This window comes from Bombina bombina, chromosome 8, assembly GCF_027579735.1.
Source record: "Bombina bombina isolate aBomBom1 chromosome 8, aBomBom1.pri, whole genome shotgun sequence".
NCBI lineage: Eukaryota > Metazoa > Chordata > Amphibia > Anura > Bombinatoridae > Bombina > Bombina bombina.
Genome location: NC_069506.1, coordinates 165,918,686 through 165,934,202, shown reverse-complemented (window position 1 = coordinate 165,934,202; position 15,517 = coordinate 165,918,686). Strand labels below are relative to the sequence as shown.

At 36.6% G+C, this 15,517-nt stretch overlaps 1 protein-coding gene across 1 annotated transcript in view; it reads right to left on the bottom strand.

Moving 5' to 3' along the window:
* Positions 1-1,258: 1,258 nt before the first annotated feature.
* Positions 1,259-15,517, bottom strand: part of LMTK3 (lemur tyrosine kinase 3) — a 154,821-nt gene continuing 140,562 nt past the window's right edge. The window contains exons 12-15 of the mRNA XM_053689930.1: positions 13,343-13,701; positions 5,399-5,507; positions 2,941-3,189; positions 1,259-1,431 (exon numbers count right to left, since the gene is read on the bottom strand). Of these exons, the coding sequence (XP_053545905.1) occupies positions 1,415-1,431; positions 2,941-3,189; positions 5,399-5,507; positions 13,343-13,701 (734 nt within the window). The 3' untranslated portion in view covers positions 1,259-1,414. The remainder of the gene's footprint in view (positions 1,432-2,940; positions 3,190-5,398; positions 5,508-13,342; positions 13,702-15,517) is intronic.

Here is a 15,517-nt window from a genome sequence, read left to right as displayed (position 1 = left end):
TATATGAGAACTCAATTATGTACAGAGACAATTTAAATTAACAAAAACAATCATACATAATATATTACAGATTTATAAAGAAAAAAAAAGAGCTGAAAAGGCAAACGGACCCTTCCAAGCATCATTGGGACAATTACATGGAACACAGAGGTATTTTAAAAAATGTTTTATAATGTCTGTTTTAAAAGTGAAGTAGTCACACTTCATATAAAACAGATATTACGCTTTGCTTTCACCTATAAAAACTCTATTTTGAAAACGGTGTTCCCACAATCTCAACTTATAATCATAGACATTTTTCCTAATCATTGCTATAAACATAATGTGCAGTGCATTGTCTAGTGCTGCCTGCATTAGGTATATGTCTATTATTAGCTCCATGTACTCTTAGCAATCTTCTGAAAATGTCATTATCTAGTGCTGTCACTCTGAAACAGATATGGCGTTCTATTGAGTTATTACTGTTACTTGATTTAACACTGTCATTCATTTTCTAACATATTTAAGATTTTCCTGCCTCATACTGTACAAGAGCTCAAATTTCATTCAAAGCTCCTTCCAAGTGTTCTAACAAGAAGGACGGTGCTGCAAATGAATTCCATTTATGTTATCCCTTATCTTAGCAACCGATAATATTTTCAGCAAATTTGATGCTGGTGTTAAACTATGAACCTATCCATCATGTCTATTCTGAAAATAATTCTATAAGTGAGTTTAAATATACAGTATACCAGGAAAAACATGTTCTATTTATGTATGAGAAAATAATTGATTGCTAACTATGTCTTTATATGAAAAAACATTTCTATATAAATTGTCAATCTAATTGTTATATTAGGGCATCATTTTTTGTGTTCCAGCACATATAAATGTATATATACAGTATATACATAATTTTTATGTAAGTATTTGGCAACATTTAAATGGACTTTACTTCACTAACTTGGTTCTATCTTATCTGTTTTCAAAATTTCTTGAGTTACAATTTATATCGGTATTAAATAAGACATCATAATTTCTGGCAGTCCCAGAACAAGTCATTTTTAGTTAGTGAAGAAAACATTAAAAACAACTGCTGGGATTGTGAAAGGGATAATGTGGTTATTTTGGCACATTTTGATTGCGTGAATATCTAATATAAATCCAGCATATTACAGAAGAAGATATGAGGATAATTCAGTTGCTGGTATTAATTAAACCATTGTATAAGCGTTCAAGTCATCAGCCCTAAAATCCATATGCTGCCTGTCTGCCCCTGGTTAATCCTGTAGAGACCTATCTTACTTTTTCATGTATTTGTTCCATAGCTTGGAAATGTCCAAGCAGATTATCTATGGCAGATAAAAGAACAGGACCATGCTGGTTATATTATTCTTTTGAGACGGTAGTCTCTCCTGTAGAAGTGCTTGCAGATTCAGTTTTCAATAGTGCCTGAGGAAAAAAATAAAAGAGAGTTGTTCACTACTGGTTATATTTTAAAGTTTATTGTCTGTAGGAGTGTTTTTGTGGGAGGGTGTAGAAGGAACTATCCACTCCAAAAAGTGCTCAAAGACATAAAACTGGAGATAAAATGGACATTAAACACTTTGGCCCCAATTTATCAAGGTCTGTCGGACCTGATGCGACAGTGCGGATCAGGTCCGACAGACCTTGCTGAATACAGCGAGCAATACGCTTGCCGTATTTAGCATTGCACCAGCAGCTCACAAGTTTTGTGAGAGGCCCATCAGTGAAACAGTTAATTAAAGCAATTAGCAAACATTACACAATGTAGACTGCAAGGTGTGGTTACCTTATTAACTGTCTGACTGCTGGACCACTCACAAAGCTGGCCTTAGAGGGAATACTGGCTGTGAATGCCCCATGTACCTGCATTTAAACTCCAGACCTTCTCAGATTGTCAGAAATAGCTTTTATGACACAAATTAAGGGGCCGAATTATCAAGCTCCTGAAGGCTCGCCGGAAACAGAAATTATGAAGCAGCGATCTAAAGACCGCTGCTCCATAACTTGTCCGCCTGCTCTGAGGCGGCGGACAGAAATCAAGCCGATCGAATACGATCGGGTTGATTGACATCCCCTGTTAGAATCTGAAGGGGAGGTATTGCACAAGCAGTTTTGGTGAACAGCTTGTGCAATGATAAATGCTGACAGCGAATGCTGTCTGCATTTATCGATGTGCAGCGGACATGATACGCTACATCGTATCATGTCCGCTCGCACTTTGATAAATATGCCCCTAAATCTTCACTAACACAATACACACCACCGCTAGCTCTCTGAACAGTCATGGTGCTTGAATTCTGATCCTTTGGTTACACATAGCATATGTGCACATGCCACTGAAACAATAATAACTTTTACTAGAAGCATTTGTGTTAATGGAAGTACATCACAAAAATGTTTCTATTTAAAAATGAAATGCATTCATGCACTTTTCAATTTTGAACGTTCCCTTTAAACATTTTATGAGCGATTACATTTTTAGTTTATTGCCCCTTTAATGAGTTAGAGTTTATTGTCATGGATGCTTTGATCAGGTCTTGTGTAAACAGCACGTATTAAAGGAATAAATACATAGGCTAGAATTATCAATGCCTTTTCTCCACTATTACTGCAAGTTCGCACAAGTGAACCTGCAGTCACAATTTATCAAGCAGCGGTCATTCCCAGCCCTGTTCTCCACCTCTTAGGTGGAGAATTTCAATCTCCCCAGTCTCTTCCGACTTGGGAGATTGACAGCTCCTGCCTGCATGTGATTTGCTGTGCATGGGCAGGTGGCGGGGTTGCACACGAGTGCAAAGGGGCACTTGTGTGCAATGGTAAATGCAATAGTACGCCCCTATCCGCCAGTGTTTGATAAATTGAGCCCATACTATATAAACAGAAACATTACCTTCCTTCCAGAATGATTTAAGCAATGTGAAGTTTAATACTAACCTGCAGAGGATGCAATATCAGTCTCACACCCTGTCAAATGTGGATCCACAGCTGGAGAGACTGTAAAACGAGTAAATCTCAACGAGTCCATCAGGTTATTTTCAACCTTCTTTCCTTGAAATGAGTTGTGGGGTGCTGGCGATGTTGGACTTATCTGGGACTTCATAAGGGCTCCCTCATTTGCCATAGGAATAAATGTTGAATTCTGGGTCATTAATGGAAAATCATCATCCCATTCAAAACTTTCGCCTGTGAAAGGAATAAATCATTGCATGAGCTATAATCTTTTATCACTGTTTTATGATAATGTATTATTTCATTTTGGAGTTGATTACAATTAATATTTTTTTTTTAAATAAAATGATCAAGAATTACTATTTTCCCCACCTGTAAGTCACAATCTTCTCTACTCGTGTCTTTGGTTTGTTTTTCATGTTCTAAAATGCAAGTAATAGTCTATATTTATTTAAAATAACAACTATTACCTGTCTGATGACAGTACTGTACTATCTTTCCAAGGGCATTATGTATACAAAAGTATTAATATAAAACTACCTTTAGGTTGCATATATAAGCTGTATTATGATATGTAAATATTGCCTAAATTACATAAGATATTGCTGTGAACACTTGGTTCCATCCCCTCTCCAAACTATCCCATTTTAAAGATGCAAATATTCCAATATACAAACTATTGTGAAATCCAAGCCTTTACGGTCCCAAGCAGCTTAGATACAGTGCTTTCCACCTGTATAGCATTTAATCAGTTTCAAGCTAAATCTGAAAATTCTCAGATTTATTCCCAGACAACAATTGCTAAAACAATTCCCTGATTTAACTATGATAGTGCTTTGATATAAAGTTATTAATCATTTTAATCAAGCTTTTTCAAAGGCTATCTTAAAAAATCATGGTGCCTAGGGACAAATTGAACATGTAGCCTTTCTCCTTTCTGTTTGCCACCTGCTTCGGTCCACAACACCACTGGTGGCAATAGCCCCCGTGTACACATGTCTGTCATACATAATAAGGATACATGTGTACTCACTCAATAACTGTAGAGATTCACTAAATGTACTTGTTTCTTAAACAAAGGCAAAGGAATTGCAAGGTTAAAAAAATCAATTTAAAGTACAAGAAGATAGTCACTGCTGCAAACTCTTAAGATATTCACTGCAAACTATATATATATTTATATACACACACACAGACAGAATTTGTCAAACACCCGACAAAACCTATTGTGGATCTGAAACACCTGAGTAACTGGCATAAATATGAAAGTCAAAACAGCAACAGATATTTATCAATTGTGGTTGGTGCATTTAACCCACTGTGCACCAGCATCACTGACTGTAGCTAACAAGGTATGGCTGCTGGTAGGTAGTACTACAAGGCATGGGGCTCCATGTACGAAGCAGCGAAAGCTGCTCCGGAGCCTTTGCGGGGCAGGTTCGCATATGCGAGCCTGCTTCCCGCAATGTAAGAAGCAGCGGTCATTAGACCGCTGCTTCCTACACCCTACGCCACCTCTTAGGTGGCGAAGCAAAATCACCGAGAGCTCGCTCGCTCTCGGTGATTGACAGCCCCTTCAGTCGCGTGATTGGTCGCGCGACTGAAGGGGCGGGCATTACACACTCCGCTGAGTGTGTAATGATACATACGGGCAAGCGGATCAATAGATCCGCTGCCCGTGTGTAGCGGAGGCGGGCGGACAGCTTCGCGAGTTAAGAAGCTGTCCGCCCGCCTCTTAGTACATGGAGCCCATTGAGTGCAGCAAGGATAATCCTTGGGAAGTTTCATAGGGTTAAAAAAAAGTAGCAATTCCCTGACAATTACTCAAACAACATTGTGAGAAATCTAAATGACTATTGCCATGGTAAGTAAATGGGTAGATATACACAGTGCAGACATCACTAAGGCATAACAAGGAGAGAGTGATTCTGGTCCCCGAATAAACAACACCTATAAGGTTACTATTCTTAGATGAACAATATACTACCCATGACAATTCAAGCAGTCACATAAGCAAAGCAATACTTACTGTAATGTCTAGGCAAAAACACATAATTTGCTGCATTCAGCCCATGTATAGAGAAGGTTAATTTTTTATAACAGAACTCATTTTTTACAAATGTATTTTCCAATATTTTGTCTTGTACCTTCAGTTTGCAGAGTTTTAATAATCAGATGTTGTGACTTTTGCTCTGTTTTATCCTGAACTGAATTACTAAAGATAAAGTAATAAAGCACTAACTGCATCACATTATGGGGCCAAATTATCAATTTATGTGTGGACATGATACGATGTAGCGTATCATGTCTGCCGCACATCGATAATAGAATTTAAGACTGACTGCTCAAAAGAACATATGTATGTATGACTGTATGCATTAAAAAACAAAACAGTTCTTATACAGTATACCAGACAAGTAATTAGCAATAAAAAATATCTTACTGAAACCATCAGATGTTGAAAATGCATCAATGCTTGAGTCTACTGAGGAATTCTGTGAACTCTGATCATTCTCCATATTTTGATTACTCAATTCATTTGTTGGAGTTTCCTATAAAATTGAAAAAAAGGTATATCAAAACTTCAATAAAGTCTCTCTGATTTTTATTCCACATTTCTAATCCTCATTGGTTACGGTACACATAGGACAGAAATTTGGAATATATATTTGAACACAGATGACTCCCTTAATCAGTTACATAAAGGGATACTAAATCCAAATGTTTCTTTCATGATTCAGAAAGAGCAGGTAATTTCAATCAACTTTCTAATTTACTCCTATTATCAATTTTTCTTCATTCTCTTGGTATCTTTATTTGAAAAGCAGGAATGTAAGCTTAAAAGCCGGCCCATCTTTGGTTCAGTACCCTGGGTAGCGCTTGCTGATTGGTGGCTGTAATATTGCTGTATATCTTTTATAAAGACATTTGATGCCGAAAAACAAATGGCATGGTGAATATTTAGACAAATATTTCAACTTGATAATAATGCCTATTCTTAGTGCTGGTTCTGTGTCCATTAAAGAAGTATGGTCAATTCCAATGGTGAATTGTATATGTTTATGGATACAAGACTGTTGTTACAAAGAGTTCATGCCTAAACCAATCACATATATTTTACTTGCACATACCTGTCTGACAGGTTAAGGAATCCTTATTTTTGTATATTAGTTATTGCTTCAAAACCCAGATTTGTTAGTGTGTATGATCGAAGTGTCTCACTATGGGCCAGATTACTGCTCACACAATAACTCTGCTAGAAGTAAGCTTTTTGTGCACATGCACTAACCCGATGCTCGCAAAAAGCCGAAGAAATGCAAGAAAAGTGGGAAAAAACCTAACATCTTACTCATGCGCAAACCCAATCACATATTCTCAAGTGCACTAACCCGATATGAAAATAATAATATTTCACATTCCAATGTTCTTCACATAGAAGAATATATTCTATTTATTCATAAATATGTATTTCTACATATATCTTATGCTATTGTGGTACAATATAAATCTATACCTATATAAATAGATCATTGATTATATATAGGTATAGATATATACAGATATATATATATATATATATATATATATATATATATATATATATATATATGAATATCTATTTAAAAATACAAAAAAACATATTCTGCTATGAGCAGAACATTTGAATGTGAAATATTTACAGTAAATGCACAGTATCACACTTTATTAAAAATTAATATTGCATAAATATGCTTTAGCATGTTTTTGTCTACTTGAGTGCAAAGGGCTCCAATGCACTTATATATATGTCTATATGTGTGTACATATGTATTTATGTGTTTATATGTGTATACAAATACATAAGTACATATGTACACACCTATAAACATATATATATATATATATATATATATATATATACATATACAGTATCCCACAAAAGCGAGTACAGCCCTCACATTTTTGTAAAAATGTATTATATCTTTACATGTGACAACACTGAAGAAATGACACTTTGCTACAATGTAAAGTAGTGAGTGTACCGCCTGTATAACAGTGTAAATTTGCTGTACCCTCAAAATAACTCAACACACAGCCATTAATGTCTAAACCGTTGGCAACAAAAGTGAGTACACCCCTAAGTGGAAATGTCAAAATTGGCCCCAATTAGCCATTTTCCCTCCCCTGTATCATGTAACTCGTTAGTGTTACAATTTCTCATGTGTGAATGGGGAGCAGGTGTGTTAAATTTGGTGTTATCACTCTCACACTCTCTCATACTGGTCACGGGAAGTTCAACATGGCACCTCATGGCAAAGAACTCTCTGATGATCTGAAAAAAGAATTGTTGCTCTACATAAAGATGGCCTAGGCTATAAGAAGATTGCCAAGACCCTGAAACTGAGCTGCAGCACGGTGGGCAAGACCATACAGCGGTTTCACAGGACAGGTTCCACTCAGAACAGGCCTCACCATGGTCGACCAAAGAAGTTGAGTGCACGTGCACAGCGTCATATCCAGAGGTTGTCTTTGGGAAATATACGTATGAGTGCTGCCAGCATTGCTGCAGAGGTTGAAGGGGTGGGGGTGGGGCAGCCTGCTCAGAACGTACGCCGCACACTGCATCAACGTGGTCTGCATATCTGTCGTCCCAGAAGGAAGCCTCTTCTAAAGGCTATAGGCGCACCTCTCTTTTTTTCCCAAACACACTTTGTTAGTGTTGTTCCTTCTACATTTTTTCTACAGTTATATTAATATAGGTTTTACCTCTGTGATTACCTTGTATCTAAGCCTCTGCAGACTGCCCCTTTATCTTAGTGCTTTTGACAGACATGCAGTTTAGCCAATCAGTGCAGACTCCTAAATAACTCCACGGGTTATCTATATGTTATCTATATGACACATATGAACTAGTACTGTCTAACTGTAAATAACTTTCAAAATGCTCTGAGCTAAGAGGCGGTTTTCAACGGTTTAAAAATCAGTTTGAGCCTACGTCACGGTACTGGTAAAATGTTGAATGTAAAGAAAAAGAAGAAAGAAGACCACTATTTTCCAGCACCAGGTTATTTACTGAAAATAAACAACTTCAACAAAACCTTAAAGCAGAGTAAGATAACTTATAATGCATAAATCAAATGTCCAACCATATACAATTCACAGTTTATAGTAGTAGAGGTAATCCCATTGTGAGACTTGAAAGTGCTGTTACCATTTATTCATTGCAATTTTGTTTCACAGTGTTCCATCCATATCAAAACATATATAGCAATATTTGTAATCCCAGGTACTGTATATAGACTTGCTGATGGTACCACAACATCCCTTTCTTATGATTTGCTTATTAGCGATTAACGCTTGATGTGTTATAGTCCCCAACTGTCATGTCACAAATGATAAATAAACCAGGGCACATACCTCCTATGAGCCTCACAGTGCTGCTATTCACACAGCCCATACTCCCATACTCATAGTACCACTCAGGTTCTTCGGTATTCAATCTGCCTTCGGGTTCGTCTTCCGGGGTGTGCGATTCACCATACAGCAAATGGGTCTTGTTATCAGGCAATCCAGCAGTGGTTAAATACGTAAAGGCACTTAGTGTTAAAACACACCTTTAAGAGAAAACAGGGGATCTTCTACTTCAGTGAGCTGTGAAAAACATCGGTGGTGAGCAGCTGACATCACCACTGCAAACAAACAAACAGCTACGTGATTTCACCTTCCATAGACAAGGCTTCATCTGGCTGAATCTGATTAGATACTAATATACCATATGGACAATACCTTCGACACAGAAAAAATTGCACTGAGTTTGAATAATTTAGGGAAGAAGCAAAAACCTTGAAATTGCGCTTTAAAGAAAGGGGCTATTCCCAACAAAACTTGAAAAAAGCATTTGATAAATCAAAAATGAAGAATAGAGATGAACTATTGTACAAAATGACAGATGATACAATGGAAATAAAAGATAATTTTACAAGGTTTATAAGTACCTATAATAATAGATGGAACGATATTCGTGCCATATTAACGAAACACTAGCATGTGTTACTTGCAGACCCTGCAATTTCAAGATTTGTTGGGGAGACCCCTCTAATGATCCCAAAATGAGCCCCCAATTTAAAGGATAATTTGGTACACAGTCATTTAATGGTAACGAATGAGAGTAATTGGCTGGAGAACAAAATAAGAGAAGGAAATTTCAAATGTTCACATTGCTCTTTATGTAAGAAGATGAGTATAGGCAAAGGATTTGTAGATACATTTGGCAAATATCATAGGGTAAAGGGACATATAGACTGCAAAAGTGAAGGTGTGGTCTATATGGTCTTTTGCGATTGCCCCATGTACTATACAGGAAAGACTAATAGAGAACTTAAGGAAAGGATAAAGGAGCATAAAAGTGACATTAAAAATGTATAAAAAATAGTAGCGTAGCCAGACATTTTTATGATTTTCACTCAAGTAATAAAAATCTGTTAAAATTCAGAGGTCTTGAATTGATAAATTTGAAGAATGGGGGGGAGTGGTAACTTGGATCAGATGCTATGGAGAAAGGAATGTGAATGGATAATATTAAGAGTCTTAAACCAAAAGGATTAAATGAGGAAATTCATTTTGCCCCTTTTCTAGGTAAATAAATAAAATATATAAAAAATAAAACTCTAAGTATATTGTTCTGCTTAATATACATATTGTGCTTCTCTTTTTCGTTGGTATCAGTATAAAATGTGATTTTAACCTCCCCCATTTTTCGGATCAAATAGAACTACTTATATTGAAACGCTCCTTACAAAGCAAGAATCAATGACATTCTGCTTTTAGTTAAAGTTCTAAAATGCTGTCAAATTTAAAAATGTAGAAATGTTCTTAATTGTAAATATTGTAAGATAAATGTTACGATTATAATAATGTAACAATTTATTATGCAAACAACCAATGCTATTATGTAGAAACAATATTTTACCAAGGTAAATAAGAGGCGGAGTCTCACAGAACTTTTAAAAGGTAAGGAGGAGTTCCTACAATCAGATTCAGCCGGATGAAGCCTTTTCTATAGAAGGTGAAATGCGCGTAGCTGTTTGTTTGTTTGCGGTGGTGATTTAGCGGCTCACCACTGATGTTTTTCACAGCTCGCTGAAGTAGAGGATCCCCTGTTTTCTCTTAAAGGCGTGTTTTAACACAAAGGGGCCTATGCCCCGTGTTTCTGGTGAACCTGCAGACTCGCCAGAAACAGCAGTTATGAAGCATCGGTCACAAAGACCACTGCTCCATAACCCTGTCCGTCTGCTCTGAGCAGGCAGACAAGAATCGGAACAATTCCACCCGATCGAGTACGATCGGGTTGATTGACACTCCCTGCTGGCGGCCCATTGGCCGCGAGTCTGCAGGGGGCGGCGTTGCACCGGCAGCTCTTGTGAGCTGCTGGTGCAATGTTAAATGCGGAGAGCGTATTGCTCTCCGCATTTAGCGAGGTCTTGCAGACCTGATCCGCACTGTCGGATCAGGTCCGCAAGACCTTTGATAAATAGGGGCCTAAGTCCCTTTACGCAGGGGCGGTTCTACACAGGGGCACACAGGGGCCAGTGCCCCTGTAAAAATGTCCCTGGCTTCCCCTGTGGCCCCCCTGAGCTGGCCACTGAGCTGACTGAAAAATACCGGACAAGATCAAGGCTATTTATCTGCTTCCCTGTCCCTGAAATGCTGTCTAGTCAAAGCGTGGGGTTAACAAAGTGAAGTAAAACTTGTTCCCCCTCCCCTTTCAGAGATGTGCTACAGTTCCCGGGTTGTTGTGGGGGCGGGGTGCCTTACAGCTGCAGTCTGCAGACAAGAGTTCCAGAAGTGTCACTGGTTTGTTTTGCAGACGTTCTCTCTAGCCTGTACACTGCCAGAACAGAATAGATGTAAGTCTGCCCTCTCACCTCCACACTCTATAATGACTGCTGGAGTGTTTTCCTTATTTTTCTAATGTATGTAAATAATTATTTGATACCATTTTCATTGAATGTGCTATCTGAACTATGTAGCACTAGTTAAGTGCATAGACTTCTTTTTTTATTTTTTTCTACTCAGTGTGTGTATGTATGTATATATGTATGTGTGTATATTTATATATATATATATATATATATATATATATATATATATATGTGTGTGTGTGTGTGTGTATGTATATATATATATATTATATATATGTGTATGGTTGTGTGTGTGTGTGTGTATATGGATGTATGTATGTATATGGATGTATGTGTGTGTGTGTATGTGTATGTACGTGTGTATATATGTGTGTGTATATGTGTATGGATGTGTGTGTGTGTATGTGTATATATGTGTATGTATGGTATGTGTGTGTATGTATATGTGTGTATATATATATATATATATATATATATATATATATATATATAAATAATGTGTGTGTATATATATGTGAATGCATGTGTGTGTATATATATATATATATATATATATGTGTGTGTGTGTGTGTATGTATATATATACACATATACACACGCATATATATATATATATATATATATATATATATATATATATATATACACACATACACACACAAATTATAAATATACATTTATACACACACACACACACACATATATATATATCATTTGCTTCCGTTTTTTAATGTGCCCCCCCTGATTAAACACTGGCCCCACCTTGACCCCCCCAGTAAAATTTGTCTAGAACCGCCACTGCCTTTACGTATTTAACCACTGCTAGATTGCCTTATAACAAGACACATTTGCTGTATGGTGAATCACACACCCCGGAAGACGAACCCGAAAGTGGATTGAAAACCAAAGAACCTGAGTGGTACTGTGAGTATGAGAGTACAGGCTGTGTGAATAGCAGCACTGTGAGGCTCACAGGAGGTATGTGCCCTGGTTTATTTATCATTTGTGACATGACAGTTGTGGACTATAACACATCAAGCGTTAATCGCTAATAAGTAAATCATAAGAAAGGGGTGTTGTGGTACCATCAGCAAGTCTATATACCTGGGATTACAAATATTGCTATATATGTTGTGACATGGATGGAACACTGTGCAACAAAATTGCAATGAATAAATGGTAAGAGCACTTTCAAGTCTCACAATGGGATTACCTCTACTACTATGAACTGTGAATTGTATATGGTTGGACATTTGATTTATGCATTATAAGTTATCATACTCTGCTTTACGATTTTGTTGGAGTTGTTTATTTTCAGTAAATAACCTGGTGCTGGAAACTAGTGGTCTTTTTTCTTCTTTTTCTTTACATTCAACATTTTACCACTACCTTGACGTAGGCTCAAACTGATTTTTAAACCGTTGAAAACCGCCTCTTAGCTCAGAGCATTTTGAAAGTTATTTACAGTTAGACAGTACTAGTTCATGTGTGTCATATAGATAACATATAGATAACCCGTGGAGTTATTTAGGAGTCTGCACTGATTGGCTAAACTGCATGTCTGTCAAAAGCACTAAGATAAAGGGGCAGTCTGTAGAGGCTTAGATACAAGGTAATCACAGAGGTAAAACCTATATTAATATAACTGTGTTGGTTTTGCAAAACTGGGGAATGGGTAATAAAGGGATTATCTATCTTTTTAAACAATAAAAATGCTGGTGTAGACTGTCCCTTTAAGTGCCAGAGAGAGTTGCACATCTGCTACAGCCCTCTCAAACACTTAATGGGTTAAACAGTGTGTTTAATTAGAATAACGCTATATAAAAGTAAAAAACTATTTATGGCTTCCAAGTTACAAATCACAGGGCATGGAGGTTTAGATAATCCTCGCCTCTCTTCTGCATGTGTGTCGGGAGAACTGCACACGCCACAGACTCCTCTGCGTGATGCCCCTCCCCCACAGCAAATGGAGACCTGTGAATTGTAACAGGTCTCTGAAAGGAGAGGGTTGTGCAGATCGTATCTCCTTCTTGTCAACCCCACGCAGAGGAAAGCATGCACGTCTTCACTTGCCCTAGAAAAGTGGATGCTAGTGTAGAGGGCTATTTAAAATGTTTTTCTTTTCCAGTTAAAAATTTACTGGGCAGCTGGTTGACCTGGCAACCCTAGCTGAGCGTTGCGACAGCGCCCTCTGGGGTTTGCATCCTGTGCGACCACACAGGTCGCACACCCCAAAGGCCAACCCTGGCTACATTCAACTCATGCAAACAGCTGTGATAAACCCGATATCACTCACACGTAACTGCTAGCGCGCCACTAGTGATCTTGCCCTATGTTATTTATACAAATACATTTTTGACTTTCATAATTTATGTCCTTTTTGGGTGATGTTTATTGCTCTGTGATGATATACAAAAAGAAATAATATGCAATGATAGCTTGAGAAGTACCTTCTTCGCTAATTGTGAGTATGAAAATAGGTTTACCTGGTCAAATAGGTAAACTGTGACATCATCAAAAAAGGACACCATCTTCCTCTTTCTATCAAGATCATCATCTACTTCATCAGCTGATTTTGGTGATTTCAGTAGGCTGCGCAGATAGCGTCCATCATCCATCTCAGTCACAACAATGGGAACTCCCACTGCATCTCCTTCAGCTTCTGAGCCTGTTTTCGGCTGTTTTGGAAAACCAAAATCATCCTCTTCCTCTTCCTCTTCTTCTTTATAAGATAAGTCATGTATGTTTTCCTCCCCCCTGTCCCAGAAAGACTTACGAACACCAGAACTCTGGAATGCTTGGATGTTTAATGGTGGAAGAGATAGCGACAGTCTGGCTACTTTTGCTGTTGGATAGAATAGGAAAAAATATGCAAAAATATTAAACATTAAATGATCAGCGATACACAAAGGTTTTAAAAGCTGAGAGCCTAACAAGATTAACATTAAAAGATACATATTTAAAAATATATGTCTGGTACTATTTTATTGTGTGAAAGCACAAGAGTATTGGTTTCCCTTTATGTTTACCAAACACAGATTTTAGATAGACATTTCAGATATATATCAAATCAAACAGTCATTAGGGATGAATGAATGTCAGAATTTCAATGTTCAAATGGTACGTTGACTGTTCCCCTTGAAATTTTGAAAATTGAAAGTTTATCAAACAATATATCTACAAAAATCCCCCATAGACTTTAAAGGTGAATTTTGTAGAAAAGTAATTAGATAAATGTTCGGATTGTGATCAACTCTATATAAATCAACATTAATTTTTTTTTTTTTTTTAAATGAATGTAATATGTTTGGCAAACATTCAATATATATTGTATTTAGAATAAAAGAAAATGGGAAACATCTATTATTTTTAATGAATGTGCCAAAACGTTCACCTATCCTATATAATAAAATTGAATATAATGATTTTGCAAACCTAAAAAAAATATTCAACTATCTTAGCGTAGACACATGGCAGAACATTAACTAAATTATGAAATCTTAGTCTATTGATAACTTTATAACTGAAAATATTGCATAATTCCAATTCATTTTGCACTAATAAAACATGTTAATCTGTCAACAATCGTATATAGAATGTTTTCATCTAATAAAGCTCTATATGTATAGAATTTAATTTATAATCACTAGTAAGAATAAAGATATATTCTTATACCCTTTTAACCTCTCCATTTTCATAAATTATATGTTGTTCTATGCAGCTGATTGAAAAAAGAATGGAAAGATAAAAATAGATTTAGTTAATCAGCTACATAGATTGGCATATGAAAGACTGTCACTGATTTTTGCCATACTATACAAAATTTAAAATTAAACTTTCAGGATTCAGTAAGATAATGACATTTTAAACAAATTTTCAATTTGCATCTATTATCTAATTTGCTTTGTCCTCGCACTATACTGAAGTTGGTTATGACAACACCTACTTGATATGAGAAACACTAATTTTGATAAAATGCTTGATAAATGAAATAATATGATTGACTTAATGTTAGACAAAGGATTGATGTGGTAATTCAGCGCTAAGATGACCCCTAAGCTGTGAATCACAGAGGGGGTCTAACCAACCCCCCACAAAACAAAGGTAAATGAAAAGGGGAGTGGTCACAGCGCCAAAAAGGCCTGGGGGTCAATATACACACAAAAACGATTGAAAAGGTTTATGTGCTAAAATAAATATATTTATTTCAAACAATTGAAATGATTTGGATATGTAAGTAAATTTATTACATAAACATTATAAAAATGGGTCAATACGGGATAAGTAATATGGCCCTGCTTTCCTAAAAGGGAATGGGTATAAAGTGTATCGCAACTAAAGCTAATTGGGGAAAGCAAGCCCTTACATAGGAAGTATTATATTGACTTTCACATAAAACAAAACATATGCTGGACATAACCTTTTTTTGGATTCATTTACCGCCACTATTTGTTTCACTGACTTTTGTTGAACATCAATGTAAATTGTTAGCACTTTCTGTTAATGTTAGACAAGCCTTCTAAACTGGTTTAAATTATTAGAATTATTAAGAAGAGGGCAGGAGAGTCCGCGGGTAACATCTTGGAGAGAAGTCTCATACAGTATCTGTGGGATTCGGTTGCATGTGTTCCACTGAATGATTAGTCTCATTGCTGTTGCGA